The 19,105-nt window shown below is 40.8% G+C and overlaps 1 protein-coding gene across 3 annotated transcripts in view; it reads left to right on the plus strand.

Moving 5' to 3' along the window:
* Positions 1 to 19,105, plus strand: part of Scn8a (sodium voltage-gated channel alpha subunit 8) — a 190,913-nt gene that overhangs the window by 48,165 nt on the left and 123,643 nt on the right. For all 3 annotated transcript variants that reach the window (XM_070041359.1, XM_070041368.1, XM_070041351.1), the window contains exon 2: positions 15,748 to 16,077. In XM_070041359.1, coding sequence (XP_069897460.1) covers positions 15,802 to 16,077 — 276 coding nt within the window. In that variant the 5' untranslated portion in view covers positions 15,748 to 15,801. The remainder of the gene's footprint in view (positions 1 to 15,747; positions 16,078 to 19,105) is intronic.

Genomic DNA, 19,105 nt, shown 5'->3' on the forward strand with positions numbered 1-19,105 from the left:
ATGTGTCATATGCTCAGTGGACTTACGCTGTTTAACTATATCTCCCTGTAAAGGAAAAGGGTAACATGCAGTGCTAAATAGATGAGTTTCTTTTGCCTCTGTTATAGTTAGGAATTTTATTATTTTTCAATGTATGCAGCCACTTTCTCCTTCTCTATTTTTCTAGCAAAGAGAAACTTTCCTGTTCCCTCCATAGCAAATATGGAGAATGCTTATGGGAGAATATGTGTCATGAGAGTTTCAGGCTTGAGTGTTGTACCTAGAACCTGTCTTTAGATACTTGACATGAAATATAGCTTTCTGACTAAATGTCAGCTCTTTTAGGAGCATAAGCACCTGTTAGCTGGCATTTCTTTTCTAGATGGCAAGTCTATATCAATAGTTTAGTTCCCTGGAGAACATGGAGAAGGGGCAGGACCAAGTTAGTGGAGAAGTAAGTCTCAGTATTACTCTGAAAGGAATGCACAGGAAATTTTGAAGTTGAAATCTAATGTACATGTTGAAGCAGAGGCAAAAAGAAGTATAAAACCACTGGTCACAAACAGGAAACCCTTTTCTACTAAATTAGTAAGTACTCAGCAGGTTTTTCTTCTACAGGACTTTTCAGAGCCTTTAATAACCAGTGCTAACTTTCTGGGGCTAGTGTTCACAAGATAATGCATTGCTCTGTGAGATGACACTAATGTTTTTGAACCAAGGGAGTTAATTGAGCAGAATCATATCTAAGAAAAATTGCTGTGGGGTGACATTTTCCAAAAAGGATTGTACTCTGCCTGAATCATGTAACTGTAGCCCCTCTGAACATCACCTTTATAATAATGGGGTTTTTTGTTTGTTTGTTTGTTTTGTTTTGTTTTTGTCAGTCATGGGGCCTGAACTCTGGGGCCTGGGTGCTGTCCCTGAACTCTTCAGCTCAAGTTTAGTGCTCTACCACTTGAGCCACAGCACCACTTATGACCTTTTTTTGCTTATGTGGTACAAGGCAATTACTCTTCCACTGAGCCACCTTCCCAGCCCACACTAAACAATTTTTAAAAGAAAAATTGCTCTTATGAAAGAAAAACTGAAAGGAAATAAAATTGGAGGCAAATGAGACCAGTTAGATGGTTACTGAGGAAACTTTATAGGAAGTGACAAGGCACTAGGATAGGGGTAGACAGGCTTTTTCTGGAAAGGGTCAACAGGTCAATTATTTTTCCTGGTTGGGTCATAGTCTTGTTACAAGTACTCAGTTCTGCCATGTAACACTGAAAGCAGAAATAAACAATAAGTAGACGAATGTATGTGACTGTGTTCTAGTAAAACATGATTTATAGTTTCAGTGTGGGATTGTAGAAAAGTTCTGGAGATGGATGGTTCCTATAGATGGACAATAGATTATGTAATGTCATGGAACTGGAGACTTAAAATGACTAAAATGGTAAATTTCATGCCATCTATATTTTACCACTATGAAATCCTTTTCTGTTACAAAACAGTGGGCAAGTTTGCATTCCCTGAATCAAGGAGACTAGTAGAAAAACTGAGAAAGATGTGGTGCCAACATGAAGTCTACGATGTTGAATGTGTAGGCTATAAGGGGGTAGGCTTCTGTGCCCTGTGGAAGACAAAAGAAACATGGAAAAGTAAATCTAAAGAGAAGAAAATTGGTGATGTGGGTAGGTGGTGCAATAAAGAACAGTTTTGACTTGGTGTCTGTAGGGCCAGAAAATGGAAGTCTAATGGTATCTTTTTTTTTTTTTTTTTGTCGGTCATGGGGCTTGAACTCTGGGCCTGGGCGCTGTCCCTCAGCTCTTCAGCTCAAGGCGAGCGCTCTACCACTTGAGCTACAGTGCCACTTCTGGTTTTCTGGTGGTTTATTGAAGATAGGAGTCTCACGGTCTCTCCTGCCCGGGCTGGCTTTGAACTGCGATCCTCAGATCTCAGCCTCCTGAGTAGCTAGGATTACAGGCGTGAGCCACCAGCGCCAGACTTCTAATGGCATCTTGATTGGACTGTATGTCAGAAAGCATTTGTATGGTGTACCTATTATTGTAACAAAATATACCTGGGTAGATCAACTAAAAAAGTTGGGGATGGGAAGTTGGCTCAATGGTAGAGTGCTTGCCTCGCATGCATGAGGCCCTGGGTTTGATTCCTCAGCACCACATAATCATAAAAAGCCAAAAGTGGTGCTGTGGCTCAAGTGGTAGAGCGTTAACCTTGAGCTGAAGAGCTGAGGGACAGTGCCCAGACACAAAGTTCAGGCCCCATGACTAGACCGCCCCCCTCCCCCCAAAAAAGTTGACATTATTTTAGCTGACAGTTGTGTTGACATTATTTTAGCTGACAGTTGTAGTTCAGTTATTTCCTCCCCTCCCCTTTCATTTTCCCCTTTCCTCCTTCCTTTTTTTTTTTTTTTTTGTCGGTCATGGGGCCTGAACTCTCGGTTTGGGCGCTGTCCCTCAGCTCTTCAGCTCAAGGCTAGCACTCTACCACTTGAGCCAGAGCACCACTTCGGGCTTTTTCTGCTTATGTGGTGCTGAGGAATCAAACCCAGGGCCTCATGCATGTCACTAAACACTGAGCCAACTTCCCAGCCCTTTCCTCCTTCCTTCTTTTGCTCCCTCCCTCTTTTTTTTTTTTTTTTTTTTGCCGTTCTCTCTCTCATAAGAGGAGATCTTGTTAGGTAGCCAAGACTAGTCTCAACCCAATTCTCCCACCTCACTCTTCCAAGTAGCTAGTTTATAGGCCTGGCTTTGACTCTGTTTTGAAAGTTCTAGTCATGGTTAAATGGCTCTGTTGCTTTTGGCCTCTGTCAGAGCAGATCATGGCAGGAATACATGACAGAACAAAATTACTCGCCTCAAGTCTAGGAGGCAGGAAGTGGCGCTGTAGCTCAAGTGGTAGAGCGCTAGCCTTGAGCTGAAGAGCTGAGGGACAGGACAGCGCCCAGGCCCAGAGTTCAAGCCCCACGACCGACAAAAAAAAAAAAAAAAAATCAAGTCTAGGAGGCAATGAGAAAGAGAAAAAAGAGCCAGAAGTCCCACATCCTTTTCAGGGCCATGTGCTCATCGACCTGAAGATTATTCACTAGCCCCCCTCCCCTTTTGTAGTATTGAGGTATGAACTCAGGGCCTTGTGCTTGCTAAGTAGGTACTCCAACTTAAGTCATGCCTCCAGCCCTTTTGCTATCATTATTTTTCCAATAAGGTCTTGCTTTTGCCCAGGCCAGTCTGCACCACAATCCTTCTGGTTATTCTTTGTGAGTGGCTAGGTTGACAGGTATGCTCCACTGTGTCCAGCTTTTTTTATTGGTTGAGATAATATCTCATGAACTTTTTTGCCTAAGCTGGCCTTGAGAGACAATCCTCTTGATATCCACCTCCTGAATAGCTAGATTAAAAGCATAATTCACTGTTCCTGGCTAGGCCCCATCTCTAAAAATTCCATCATTTCTTGCTATCAGCATCTTGGGCACCCCAAGCCTTTAACATGTGGGCCTTTGTGGGGATATACAAGATCAAATTATATAGTATATGAAAGTGAAACTTGTCTTTATTTTGGGTTGATGGGATCTGCTTAGAGAAACTCATAGATCTAGACTGGGACGTTGGCTAAGTGGTAGAGTGCTTGACTTGCATGCATGAGACCCTGGGTTTGATTCCTTAGCACCACATAAGCAGAAAAAAGCCAAAAGTGGCACTGTGGCTCAACGGCTAGGGCACTAGCCTTGAGCTGAAGATCAGAGGGACAGTGCCCAGGACACACACACACACACACACACACACACACACGCACGGACACACGCACACACACACACACACGCACACACACACCGGCTAGGGCACTAGCCTTGAGCTGAAGATCAGAGGGACAGTGCCCAGGACACACACACACACACACACACACACACACACACGCACGCGCGCGCACACACACACACACACACACACACACACATGATACCAGCACAACTATGTTTATTGCAGCATTATTTACCATAGCTAAGATATGGAACCAACCCAGATGCCCCTCAGTAGATGAATGGATCAAGAAAATGTGGTATACATACCACATTCTAGCCTCCATCAGAAAGAATGACATTGCCCCATTTGTTAGGAAATGGAAAGACTTGGAAAAAATTATATTAAGTGAAGTTAGCCAGGCCCAAAGAAACATAGGTCCCATGGTTTCCCTTATTTGCAATAACTGATATATGTCTGAGTCAAGCAGAAAAGGTCAGATAAGTTGATGTTAGGGAAATGAACCCTAAGATACGTATTCCAATGTTTTTTTTCTTTCATGCGATTGTTTCTAACACATTTATAAGATTATTTCTTTGTTGCTTTGTATGTCCCTTCCCCACAGTATAACCCCTGCTTTCATTGTATTTCATGTTGGTATAATTTGTGGAGGGTAAGGGGAAAAAAATCGTTTAAGTAGGGATACAGGTGGATCCATTGCAACAATGAGATATACAAGACATTATGCCGAAAAACGAACTTTACAACTTTGGCGGGGGTGGAGATGGGGTGGTAGAGGAGATGAGAGGGTGGGGATGATAAGGGGAAACAAAGAAGGAGGCAACAATACTTGATAAGAAATGTACTCATTACGTTGCTCATGTAATTGTAACCCTTCTGTATGGTATTTTCACAATTAAATAAACTTTAAAAAAAGACAGAAAGAAACTCTTAGATCCATTCAAAATAATTCTGATGATGCTGGGCACCAACGGCTCATGCCTATAATCCTAGCTACTCAGGAGGCTGAGATCTGAGAATCATGGTTCAAAGTCAGCCAAGGTAGGAATGTCTATGAGACGCTTACCTCCAATTAACCACCAGAAAACTGGAAATGGCACTGTAGCTCAAGTGGTAGAGCGCTAGCCTTGAACTGAAGAACTTAGGGACAGCGCCCAGGCCCAGAGTTCAAGTCCCATGACTGACAAAATAATTTCTGATGGCCAGGTGTCATGTCCTACTCCTATAGGTCTAGCTACTGTGGGATGAAGATAGGAGGACCACTTGAGCCTGAATATTCTAAGCCAGTATGAGCAACGTAGCAAGATCCTCTTGGTTCCAGTGGCTCACACTTGTAATCCTTGCTATTCAGAAGGCTAAAGATCTGGAGGATCGTGATTCAAAATCAGTTTAGGCAAAAAAAGTCCATGAGATTCCATCTCTAAAGTAACACAAAGCTGGGCTACAGACATAGCCCATGTGATAGAACACCAGCCACATAAGCAAGCCAAACAATAATAAGGCCCTGAGTTCAAATTCTAGCCCATTAAAAAAAGCACAAAACTTAAAAACCATAAAATCATTTAAATCATTGATTAGCTAGTTTGATTTAAGTAGACTAAATTCTTAAGAGTGTTTCTTAGCATTTTCAGGTCAGAATATCCAAGTACTGAAAACATGAGTGCTTTCTGAGACCTCCTGATAGAGTTGCTTATCATGATTAATTGTACATTTATATCTCTTTCAAGGATTTCTATAAACAGACCCTTCAGAAGGGTTCTTCAAGAAGACATATTTTAGCTCAATCTAGAGAAACTGTCTTAAAAGGATTACAAACACCAGTTCTGTGAACAAGAGGCAAATAGATCAGTTTATTGTTGTTGTTTTGTTTTGTTTTAACTTGGTGGGTGTGAAGCTTAAGGAGAACAAACTTCAGAAATGGTCATGCTAGATGGAAAGCCAGTAAGACTGAAGAATTCATTGGTGGCTCTCTCAGCACACATGTCATTCACCTGGATGAGGATGGGCCACAAGCCTGGTAGGAGAGAGCTGGATTTGCTGTGATCAAGATAAGGTTAAAGCCAAGTGTTAGTGGCTCAGGCCTATAATCCAAACTACTCAGGAGCCTGAGCTATGAGGGTAGTGGTTTGAAGTCAGCCTGGGAAAGAAAGTAAGACTTTTGTCTCCATTTAACTACTCAGAAAAAGCCAGAAGGGGTGCTATGGCTCAGGTGGTAGAGCACTAGCCTTGAGCAAAAAAAAGCACAGGGACAGTGCCCAGGCCCTGAATTCAAACCCCAGACCAGAAAAAGAAAAAGAAAAAAAAAAAAAGAAAGAAGAAAAAAAAGATAGGGCTAAAGATGACAATTCTTCAGGTTTACAATGATTAAAATTTAGGTTTGACAGAGTTGTTTTATTTTAATATCTAGAACTGTTAAAGATTTTCCAAAATGAAATCTGTGAGACACAAAGTAGGAAATTGGCAGCCTGGCACCTAGTTGTCATGGATGAAGGAAGAGACCAGGGAGTGGGGACAGTGTAGACTATCCATCTGGCTTCATTTCTCTCTTCTCCTATGATACGAGCCACCCACCTTCCTTTCACTGCAGAGCTGCTCCTCTGGCTGATTCCAAATGAGCTACATAGCAACATGCAAAGAGCTGGCTTGCAGGCCTCAGAGTCTTGATGTAGTTCTCTACCAGTCTGCTTCTCTGTTGATTCTTATTATTAAACTCATGTTTTGAAGTTCAGAACCACAAATTCTACTGCGTATATGATATTCCCATTTGGATGTACCAAATAGTTCATATGTGCCATTGTCAAGAGTAAAGTTATCTGAACCCCAGAGCTTATGTGTCACATCTTATTTCCTGGTCTTAGTGAGCTTCTGAGGATTCTTGTTATTAAACTCTTGTTTTGAGGTTCAGAACCACAAATTCTACTGTCTATATGATATCCTCATTTGGATGTACCAAATACCTCATATGCACCATGGTCAAGAGTAAAGTTATCTGAACCCCAGAGGTCATGTGTCACATCTTATTTCCTGGTCTTAGTGAGCTTCATTACCTTCCATCCAGTTGCCACTGATAGAAACTGGGTTATCTTCCGGGTTTTCCCTATGCTTTACATCCCACCCTCAGTCAGCAAGACTGTTCAACATGTCATGTCTACTGCTGCTACATAGTCCAATGCTGTCCCTGCCTCTCAGCTGAATGGCTACAAGCTGTCTTCCTCACTCTGATCTTGCTTCATTCCCTTTCCTCCCCTTGTTTCTCCCTCATCCCATATACTAGTCATTCTCTATTTAAAAGCCTTCAACATTTTCTTATACTTTGGGGATCAAATCAGATCTCCTTTTTATGGTAACAGACTTTTGCCTTCCTCTGGACTTAGCATGTATTACTTTGTTAGCTATTTTCCAAGGTCCACTGTTTGCAATACCTACGTGACATGATCTGCCTTGTCTATGGGCTATTGAATATAGTATACTATTTCTTCTTGCTGCAGTGTTTTACCCGTTCTCTTTCTACCTCACACTCCACCAGTCTGTTTTTCAGTCATTAGCTACAATGTCACTTTCTCCAGGAAAACCTCTGATTTCTCTAAAGTGGTCAGGAGTACTGCCTCCATCTCTCTGTAACAACCTATTTTACCTTATTGGTGTACTTTTCTTTCTAGTCTATCTCCCCAAAAAGACATCAGTGTCCCTTGGAGCAGGAGTGAACAATCTTGCTCATCAGTGTATAGCTTCTGGTAGGGGGCATAGTGAGATTTTCCCCCCTCTTCCCCGCTCTTTTAAATGGTAGAGTGCTAACCTAGTGTGGAATAGGTTAAGGAAGAGCATGAGGTTAAGTTCAGGCCCCAGTACTGGCACCAAAAAAATATTATTAAATATATATATATATATATAATAAAATGTATTATTTTAACCATTTAAAAATATACAGTTTAGAAGTAAATATTACTTATATTCACATTGTTGTTCATCCATAACCACTGCTTGTTGCTGGAACTCTTTCATCATCCCCAATTGACACTACCAATTGAACAAGTCCCTTTCCACAGCCCTAGAAACCATAATTCTGTTTTCTGTCTCTATAGATGACTATTCAGGTATGATATGTAAGTTTAATCATATATTTACCCTTTTGTATCTGATTAATTTTACTCAGAATGTTTTCAAGGTCCACTCATGTTGTAGCATGTGTTAAAATTTCTTTTTAAGGCTTTATTTTATTTATCCATTCATGGGCATTTGAGTGGTTCCTACCATTTGACAGTTGTGAAAAATGCTGCTAGGATTATCTGTTCAAGTCCTTGCTTCCACTTCTTTTGGAGATATACTTAAAAGTAGAATTGGTGAATTGTGTTTCTCTGCTTAACTGCTATACTCTTACCTCTAACTGCTGTACTCTTTTCTATAATACCTGTATTATTTTACATTCCCACCAGCAGTATATGAGGCTTCCTGGTGTTTTGTTTTGTTTTGTTTTGTTTTCTGGTCCTGGGGATTGAACTCAGGGCCTGGGCACTGTCCCTGAACTCCTTTTATTCAAGGTTGCTACAGCTCCACTTCAGCTTTTTCTGTGATTAATTAGGGATAAGTGTCTCACTGACTTTCCTGCCTGGGCTGGCATTGAATGATGATCCTCAGATCTCAGCTTCCTGAGTAGCTAGGATTACAGGCATGAGCCACCAGTGCCTGGCTATAGTAAGTTTTGATATCAGGAAATATCAGTCCTCCAACTTTGCCTTTTTCTAGTTGGAGACAAATTTTTGTTGTTTTTGTAGTGTTGAGGATCTAACAGGATCTTACATAGTCATACTAAATAAATACCAGTGAGCTGTATCTCCAGCCATTGAGATACATTTTTGGTACTACTTTCCACTTTTTATTTCCTCCTCTTCCCAGCATATCTTTCTAGAGTATTTCCTTCAAGACCTATTAATAACTTCACTTCAATGCTGGTTTTATTTCCATCTTCCATCATCTTACTTCTTTTAACATGATTCTTTAAAAATTTTTATTTTTGCTGGTCCTGGGCTTGAACTCAGGGCTTGGGTGCTGTCCCTGAGCTTTTGTGCTCAAGGCTAGCACTCTACCACTTGAGTCACAATTCCACTTTCAGCTTTTTTGGTGTTTAGAGATAGGAGTCTCATAGACTTCCCTGCCTGGACTTGCTTCAAACTGCAATCTTCAGACCTCACCCCCCAGATTAGCTAGGATTAAAGGCATGAACCACTAGTGCCCAGCTATGGATTCTTCTTTATTTGTGTATAACTGGGCCACAAATAACTTGTTCAAGTCTTAATTCTCCTGGATGACCAAGTGAAGATAGTGTATTGTATCCAATTTCGATTCTAATGTAGTTTTTTGTTTTTTTGTTGTTTTTTTTTTTAAACTCACAGGGCCAGAATTTGCTTACACCATTCCTTTATCTTCTGTGTTGGCTGTGTCCTCCTTAGCACTGCAGGAAGATGAACAGCTGAGATGGTGGTATGATGGACAAGGGATACTGACTAAGATACTGGGTTCAGTTACACAGCATTATAGCTGACTTTTGCACAACATGGGGGCTGAGGTGCTCCTCCTGTAGCAAAATCTGTTTATAACTGAAACCACTTCCCATCCCAGTTTAACTACTACTATCCTAGTGGTGTTGAACAGTCTTACAGATAAGTCTTTTCATATATTTGTGTGTGTTTTATGTATAATATGTGATGGGAAAGTACAGTGGTGAAAGATCTCCTTTAACTAAGATGCACAAGCTATTTACTGGGGAGATAAATTGCTCCTATGAAGATGCTGAGTGGCATGCTGGGAGCTTCCAGCAAAAGCAACAGACAGTGCTGGGCAGTTAGGCCATCATACTCATGACTTAGTCTTTACATTTACAAAGTTTTTTAAGCTGCAAGTAACCACACATGGCCTAAGTGAGAAATTTTAACTTTCTGGCAATAATAGATTTGTGGGTAGTTTTCAGTATTAAATAGATTATTCACTATCGTGACCCACATAACTTTCTTTTCTTTAAAAAAAATTATGCCTATTTCGTTTACTTGTGTTCTCTCAGATTGTTGCAGATCTCAAAAATAAAAAGAAATCTGTATATAAGTGGACCTTTGCAGCTCAAGTCCATGTTGTTCAAATGTATATTGGAGGTCAAGAAACTTGGTTCTGGTTTTGCATCTGGCAGTTAGATAGCCCAGCTTTCCTTGCAGATTAGGAATGGTAGGACTGCATGGTCTCTTGAGTTTATTCTAAATCTAGAAATTTTATTTTTACTTTTTTTGGGGGGGAATCCGTTCGTGGGACCTGAACTCTGGGCCTGGGCGCTGTCCCTCAGCTCTTCAGCTCAAGGATAGCGCTCTACCACTTGAGTCACAGCGCCACTTCCGGCTTTTTTTCTTTTTGCTTATGTGGTGCTGGGGAATTGAACCCACTGCCTCATACATGCAAGGCAAGCGCTCTACCACTGAGCCACCTTCCCAGCCCTATTTTTACTTTTTGCAGCACAATTTTCTCTGAACAAGGATGTATTTCATGGATGAATAGAGTTTAGGTGAAAGAAGATAGGGGAAAGAAACTTCTGAAGGCTAGAACCAGAAAATGACAGTGTAGTTACAGTCAATGAAAGTTAGAATGGCAAGACTTTTTACTAAGAGATGCTGGATACATTGGATACCCATGTTGTAGAAAATGAACCTTGACTTTACATCCTGTAAAATTCCAACTGGTTTGTAAATCTAAATGAGAAAGACAAAACAAAAATCTAGAAGAAAACATAGGAGCCTTTCTGCATGACCTTGGGAGATGGGGGATAAAAGGCACTTGCCAAATGTGATAAATCATACCTATAATCCAAACACTCAAGAAGAATCTTGAATTCAAGACAAGCCTGTAGCTTTAAACTCACTATGTAGTCCAGGCTTGTCTTGAACTTTAAATAGGGAGACCCTCTCTCAACATGTGTGTACATGCATGTGTATACGTACATTTGTGTATGTAAATACATATATATATACAGAGAGAGAGTGCACAAGCATTAACTTGGAGGAAAAGATTGAGATTAGATTTCAGTAAAGATATGAACTGCTATTTACCAACTTATACCATGGAGAAAGCAGAAAGTACTGGGTACCAGTTGCTAGCTATAATCCTAGCTACTTGTGAGACTGAGATCAGGAGAATTGTAGTCAAAGTCAGCCCAGGCAAAATGTGCCCAATACCCCTTTTCAACTAATAGCTAGTAGTGGTGGCATCTGCCTATTATACCAGCTATTAAAGAGGCTGATACCCAAAGGATCATAGTTCTAGGAAAGTCAGAGTAAAAACAGTCCTTGATACTACAGATTGGATGTGGTGGTATGAGCCTGACATCCCAGCTGTGAGCAGGAAGCTCTTAGAAGGATCATGGCCTAGGTCTGGACAGGAAGCAAGACCCTGTGCAACTCAGAAATAACCTGTGCAAAAAAGATAGAATATGGCTTAATGATGGAATATTTGCCTGGTAATCTTGGAGTCCTGAGTTCAAACCATAGTACTGCAAAACAACAACCAAAGCCGGGCGCTGGTGGCTCACGCCTGTAATCCTAGCTACTCAGGAGGCTGAGATCTGAGGATCGCGGTTCAAAGCCAGCCCGAGCAGGAGAGACCGTGAGACTCCTATCTCCAATAAACCACCAGAAAACCGGAAGTGGCGCTGTAGCTCAAGTGGTAGAGTGCTTGCTTTAGCTGAAGAGCTGAGGGACAACGCCCAGGCCCAGAGTTCAAGCCCCATGACCAACAAAAAAAAAAAAAAAAAAAAAAAGGAAGGAAGCAGAAGGGGAGGAAGGAAAAAATGCTATAACTATTTGACATATGTATGGAGAATATATGAAGAACTTCCACAAGTCACTAAGAAATGTAAGTGACCCGAAAGGAAAAAGAAGGCAAAGACTGAAACTAGCACTTCACAAAAGAGGCTATCTAAATACTGAATGAACTATGAAACAGTGCTCATTAACATCAGACATTGCAAAGAAAAACTGTAGTGAGCCAACAAACACATGAAAAACACATCAATATCAGTAGGGAAAGGTAAATCAAAACCATATGAGGTACCATTTCATACCCACTAGGATGGCCACAATTTTAAAAGAAAGAAGAAAGGGACAATAACAAGTGTATACAAGGCTGTGGATAAATTATAACTTTACTTTGCTGGTGGGAATATAAAATGGCTCAGCCACTGTGGGGGTTAAAAAAAAAACCTGTTAAACATAGAGTAACCATATGACCCTGTAGTCTAATCCTTAGGTATATATCTAAAGAACTGAAAATAAGCACTGAATCAAGTACCTGGGCACATACATTTCATAATAGCCAGTACATACATCAATGGATGAATGAATATGTACTCGTGATATATACTTATAAATTGAAACATTGTTTATTTATAGAAAGGAATGAAGTAGCTAGGTGCTGGTGGCGACTTAGGAGGTTGAGATCTGAGGATCGTGGTTCAAAGCCAGCTGGAGCAGGAAAGTCCGTGAGACTTATCTCCAATTAACTACCCCCAAACTGGAAGTAGAACTATGGCTCAAATTGATAGAGGGCTAGCCTCTATCAAAAGAGTTCAGGGACAGCTCCCAGGCCCTAATAAGTTTAAGCCCCGTAACTGACCAAAAGAAGAAAAAGAAAGTGCTGAAATATACTCCATTGTGAATACACCCTGAAACTATCCTGCTAAGTGAATGTATTGTCTGATTCCATCTATATAAAATATCCAGAATAGAAGAGGGTTACCAGGAGCTGGGGGTCTGGGATAGAAAGAAATGTAACAATTTAATGGGTAAGGAGTTTTATTTTGGAGTGGTAAAAGTGTTTGGAACTAGACAGCAGTACTGGCTGTGAATGTCCTAAATGCTATTGAAAAGTTCACTTTAAAATGGCTAATTTTGTTAATGTAAATTTTCCTTAGGATGACACTTGAAAATAGAAGCTCTATTGGAGGCATTGGGGATCCTAGGGACTGCTGGTTGTGGGTAGCAAGGGAGAACTAGGTAGCAATAATTCAGAATTTGTGCCAAGTGACCAGAGAACTGATGGTCTTGGTACCAGAAATGAAATTCAGGAAGGGGGATCCATCTGGAAAGTGAGAGTTATTTTAAGTGCTTTTAAAATTTGAAATGGTAGCTAGTGCCCTAAAGACGACTGCAAAACTCATCTTAGTCAGGATGGAAGTATTAGAGTTACACATATACAGATTGTTTTAAACCCAGAGAGAGGGTGGGGGAGAGGGAGAGGGAGAAGGAGAGGGAGAGGGAGTAAGAGAGAGGGAGAGGGAGTGAGGGAGAGGGAGAGGGAGAGGGAGAACAACAGAATTCTGGAAGCATTTGGTGTGGAGAAGAGCCTGTTAGGAGAGGAGACCACAGCTGTGGAGAAAACAGGTCGATGTAGTGTCACTTAGGTCAAAGGAAGAGAGTGAGTGGGGGATATAGCTATACAGGGAAGAGGTATAGGAAGGGAAAGATAATTGAAAATGTTTAGAGAAGGAAAGGTTGAGGGGATACAGGCCTAGAGAAGGCAAGAGGAAACAATCTGAGAGCAGGCAGAGGACCTAGCTGAGGACAGCTATGAAGAGCCCAGCTGCCTGCAATTAGATCACAAGAATTTGTCAGCATCATAAGCGACTTATTCTTGCAGTGTTTTTTGTCCTCTGAGTAAGAACAGAGAGTGACCTAGGGTTGAGGATGAATGTGGATGTGTGAGTCCCAGATAGGCTCATCATGGGTTTCTATTCTCTATGAAAAGGACACAAAAGGAGTTTTGGAATTCTGGGAGTTCATACTGTATATATAGTACCCTTCATCATTGGTTGTCAAAGCAAACAACTATAGGTGTTTAGTGCCCTTCTTGTGCTGTTTTCTAGTCTTGTGACTTTGAAGAAGCCCTATTAATTCTCTAAGACTCTATTTTTCATATGCTAAATGGTGTTTGGGTTCATGGTGTTTTGAGTTAATGCAAGCACAGTGCTTGAATCATAGGCTGTGACCAATGTCAGTGAAGCTCATGGTGAAAGGCTGTAGGAGTACAGGAGGGGAGGAATTAGTAGAGTTGGAAGATGGGAAGGCTCTGTGGAGGAGGAAGGACATATTGGGGCAGTACAGGGTCCAAGGAATAAGGAAAAAGGAATCCTACATTGTAAATAAAATGTTAGATCAGTTCAGCTATGGCATTTCTGTTTAACTTCCTTAATGAATCAGACTAATTCCTATTGGGAACTGGCAGGAGGTAGGATACAACCGGATGTGTTACTAATTCTTTGTTATAGTAAAAAAAAAGTGTGTATTAGAAAGTTGTTAGTTATTATTTTTATCCTGGCTTGTGACTTTGGATAAGTTTTGCAGTCTCTTAGGATCCCAAGTTTCCTCATCTGCAAAATGGCATGGGCTGGACCTTGTACAGTGGCTTGCATCTCTGAAGCCCTGCTCAGCTCTCATGGAAATGATTTCTCTGATCCCTTCATCTGAAGGGGGGTGGGGTGTTGGTACAATTTGAAGCTGGCTGGTATGTGGGGGACAAGCATGTGACTCTGGACCCATTGGCCTCTGCTCTAAGTAATTGAGCTATTTAACCGCAGATAGACACCCCAGCTGCAGTGTAGCTTCCAGCCTGAGAGAGAAAAGGCTAGGATTTATGAAAGGAGCCCCTAGGAACCAAACTCTAAAATTACTTAGAGTTTATTGTACTACCATTCTCTTGAGAAACCTTAAGTCTGTGGATGCTTGCCTTCAAGTAGACCCTGAGGGCTAGGTAACAGAGAAAAGAACAATCTTTAGCCTTCTAAAAATTTTCCTGAGTTATCCTTGTGTTGCTTCAGAACTAAAGGAAGAAAGGGGCTCTGAGAGTAGCAGGTTAGCTGACAGGAAAGCCTGAGTCTCTGTCCTGTCTTTTGGGGCCAGAGCTGAACACTGTTACTTTGATGCCAGAGCCCCTCCATATCAAGGTTTGTATGGAAATATCCTAGGATCTGCATTAATTTAAGCAGGCTTTTCAATGGGCTTTTCAAATATGGTTCTTAGAAATTACTGGTTCTCATATGGCCTTACTGTAGTTTTTTCTTTTTAAGAAAGGGAATTGGTTTGTTATTCCATTCTCACCCATCTTCCCCTCTTGGTTGAGCCCTTCTCAGAAGCCTCCAGCAGACTTCTCTGCTTGCCTTGCCTTGTTGGGCCTGCAGTGCTACTGGATTAGAGGAAGTTCTCTGGGATTCCCTTCCCACTTGCCTTTTCTCTTTGCTAAGCAGGAGGTACTGAGAACAGTGTCTGGCTTCCTCATGGAAAATCATGTTTCTTGTTTATCCTCAGTAGGAGCTGGGTCATTGAAGATGCTTCTGGGCTTTTATACTGGGTAGATTTTACACAACATGGTGAATTGAAAACTAACTTGAAATGAAAGGATGAAAATAAGGAGAATGTTTTATGGTTACAAAATTTGAAAGAGTTAATTTTGTTTTCAGAAAGTGAAATTTGAGAAGAGGGACTATACCATTCTGCTGTCCTTAAAGGAAGACTTTCTTTGGTACACAGGGTGAGGGTGAGGGGAAGAGGATGGAGATACTTTTAAGAGAAAAGTGACTTGAGTGTATAAGGACTTCTAAGGAAGCAAATGCCCCATCAGAATATTAATCATGACTTATTAGTTTAAAATAGACCTTCCTGGAGGATATGGAACATATCTCCTTCATGTATGTGATTCCTCACTGTGAATTGTATCTAAGTAAATGTGATAAATATTAGCAATCCAAGAGATTCCTATCTTTCCATCTCGATGACTGGTCATTCCCTTGAGGGGCAATTGTGAATGTCACCTAGGATATTCATAGTATACATTGCCTAAGAAAAAAAGAGCTGTGTCCTGGAGGAAAATATATGTTGCAAAGGTTGTGAATAAAGGTTGAGAGTAAGATGGTTTAGTCTGACTTCTTTCTAGAGCAGTGATTGATTAATGCTGCCTGTGTTGCTGTTTCTTCCAGAGCTGACCTGTCCTGGATGCAGCATAACTAACGAAGCTGCTGCAGGATGAGAAGATGGCAGCGCAACTGCTCGCACCACCAGGCCCTGATAGTTTCAAGCCTTTTACCCCTGAGTCACTGGCAAACATTGAGAGGCGCATTGCTGAGAGTAAGCTCAAGAAACCACCAAAGGCCGATGGCAGTCATCGGGAAGATGATGAGGACAGCAAGCCCAAGCCAAACAGTGATCTGGAAGCAGGGAAGAGTTTGCCTTTCATCTACGGTGACATTCCCCAAGGCCTGGTTGCAGTTCCCCTGGAGGACTTTGACCCATACTATTTGACGCAGAAAGTGAGTTGGAGGAGGCACAGCTGCAAATGCCCCTTCCCTGGCAGGCTGCAGGAAAGGGGGGAAGTGGTGCCTGTACCAGAGGTGGGGAAGTAGCTAGCCTTTGTTTCAGGTCTGCTTTTCAGAGTTAAGTTTTCTATTTGTTTACTGCTAAGGGTCATTTGTGATCTTCCTGCTTGTCAAGTCTGTTAATACAATTTCTGGTTTGGGCTCAAGACCAGATCACAAAAAGAAAAATATAGATGCTGGAAATAGTGGCTAGGGGTACAGTACTTACTGCTTATCTAGCCTATGTGACAACCCTAGTATCCTCAATACTGCAGGAAAAAAAGAAAAAGGAAGAGAAGAAAGAGAAGGGAAGGAAGGAAGGAAGGAAGGAAGGAAGGAAGGAAGGAAGGAAGGAAGGAAGGAAGGAAGGAAGTGAAGGGAAGGAGGGAGGGAGGGAGGGAGGACAGGCAGGCAGGCAGGCAGGCAACAAAAAAGAAATGAAACAAAGATCATTTATTATTAGAGTCCAAAAAAGCTTAGGCAGTATAGACCCATGGAGTCTCAGCAGAGCCTGTGGTTAATATAGTAGAGGTGATGGGATCATACTCTTGTCTTCTCTGTGACATGAGAGTATTGCTGGTGATGAGAGGAATAGAATGAAACACACTAGGCCAAGGAGGAGAACTCCGGGCCTTTGGTCTTGATAATGCAGTTGTCTATAAATTGTTGTAGCCAACTTCTGCTACTCCTGTGGACAGGGAGCATAGGTAAAAGAAAAAGCAATCTTCATTTGGCTAATGGATTGAAACTTTAAAAAAAATTGACCAAGTTTTAGAGTTTTCTTCTTATGATTTTCTCCTGAAATAAGTATAAATACAGAAGCAAAGCATCCTGGATGATTAGCTATTAAGTCTTGAGGACTAACATCCTACACTGTTTTAAAGGACTACTCAGTCAGCTTGTTATTTAAGACTTAGACTGATAGGGTTTTCCAGATGAAAGGAGGGGAATGGATTTATTTAATTACATATTTACAAATATAAAGCTTAATTGTCTCTGCCCTTATAAACTGTCCTTAACTAAATTGCTTTTTAGCCTTTCAGCTTTGGAAGAAAATTGAACTTCTGTGGCTTGCTAACGGGGCAGAAATAAGAGATCTAGCTGTAGTTGTAGAGAAAGTAGTTAAAATGTTCTCTGTACAAAGTGGCTACTACAATGCACAACAGATACCTAGTAGCGGAACCATTAATCAAAATCTTATAAGTTTAAGGACTAAAACATGATAAAATAAAACAGGATATGTTTTTTAAAATAATTGTCGTTATTATTATTATTATTATTATTATTATTATTATTATTTTGGTTGTGGGGTTTGAACTCCAATTAACCACCAGAATACCAGAAGTTTCACTGTGGCTCAATTGGTAGAGCGCTCACTTTGAGCTGAAGAGCTCAGGGATAGCACCCAGGCCCAGAGTTCAAGCCTATAGCCAAAAAAAAAAAAAAGTCTTATGGACTTTCTTACCTGGGCTGGCTTTGAACTGCAATCATCAGCTCTCAGCCTCCTGAGCCACCAATGCCCTGCTTGAAAGTTCTTTTAATGAGGAAATTTTCAATTGTTTGAAAATAATATGATAGCGATGCGCTGATAACTACACCTATAATACTGAGATCTGAGGATTGTGGCTCAAAGCCAGCCCTGGCAGGAAAGTCCCTTAGATCCTAATCTCCAATTAACTACCAAAAAGCTGTAAATGGAGCTCAAGTAGTAGAGTGCTAGCCTTGAGTAAAAACCTTAGGGACAATGTTGAGACCATGAATTCAAGCCCCAGGATGAGTACCAAATAATAAGATAACAACAACAATAATAAAAAATAACAATAATATGCTAAGTCAGGCCCTGGTGGCTGCCACCTGTAATCCAAGCTACCCAGGAGGCTGAGATCTGTGGATTAGAGTTCAAAGCCAGCTCAAGCAGAAAAATGCATGAGATACTTTTACCAGCAAGAAGCCTGAAGCAGAGGTATGGTTCAAATTGTAGAGCACCAATATTGAGCAGAAAAAGCAAAGTATATGTGTGTATGTGTGTATGCGTTGTTTCATATATTAAATGTATATGTACACATACATATATGTACTTGCAGAACCTCACTGCATTGCAATACATTTTACTAAGTAGGTCTTGCTAGGCTAAATTAGGAAGGCCTCCCCTCCATAGAAGCACACTGGGAATTAACCCACAAATCAAAAAATCATAAGAGTGGAAATGGCTTTAACAGGACATTCCTTTACATTTGTTTTTCAAGATTCGCCTTAAATAATTCTTGGCAAAATACAATCTCTTTTTTCCACTAAATGATACTAGTGGAATCATTTACCTTTTCCTCAGGCCTCATTTTCTGACTCATCTTTGTGACTGTCATAGGAACTAATTTCTTCTTTTCTTTTCTTTCTTGTAGGGGTAATAGAAAACCAGTTCTCTAATAGTAAAAATTTCATAATAGGTTTCATTCCTAAAGAACCCAGGACAGTAAAAATTGTGTATCCCATTTTCTGTTTTCTGTTGGTGCTGCTTAGCTCTCATAAGCTTCTGAGGTCTTTCTTGGTTTCACATTGACTTTCCCAGGCTGAATCATCCTCTCTGACTTGCCTTACTCACATCTCAGAAATATTCCTTTTCTTTGGGCTTCTTGATATTCTGCTGTAATGCCTCTTTCTTTGGCTGGCTTGCTTATTTACTTGCTTGTTTGTTTATTACTATCTATCTATCTATCTATCTAGCACCTTTGAGTTTTTGTTAGATGTTTGCTTCAAAGGAACATTTAAATGGTTTGAAAAGATGTTTGGTAAAGTCCATCGTTTATACCTGTCCTTCATCTGCCTACTTTCTCCTTACACGTGTACCCACTGATAACAGTATCTTCCAGAATTTCTTTATGTATGCATACTCAAAGCAAATACATTTTTTTTCAGGAACTTTACTTAAACATCTTTGTTCATAGTTTTCTTCCCACTGTTTTCTTAAGCCTAAGTCTTAATTTTG

This window comes from Dipodomys merriami, unplaced genomic scaffold, assembly GCF_024711535.1.
Source record: "Dipodomys merriami isolate MVZ:Mamm:240054 unplaced genomic scaffold, mDipMer1.0.p SCAF_10, whole genome shotgun sequence".
In the NCBI taxonomy this organism is placed as follows: domain Eukaryota; kingdom Metazoa; phylum Chordata; class Mammalia; order Rodentia; family Heteromyidae; genus Dipodomys; species Dipodomys merriami.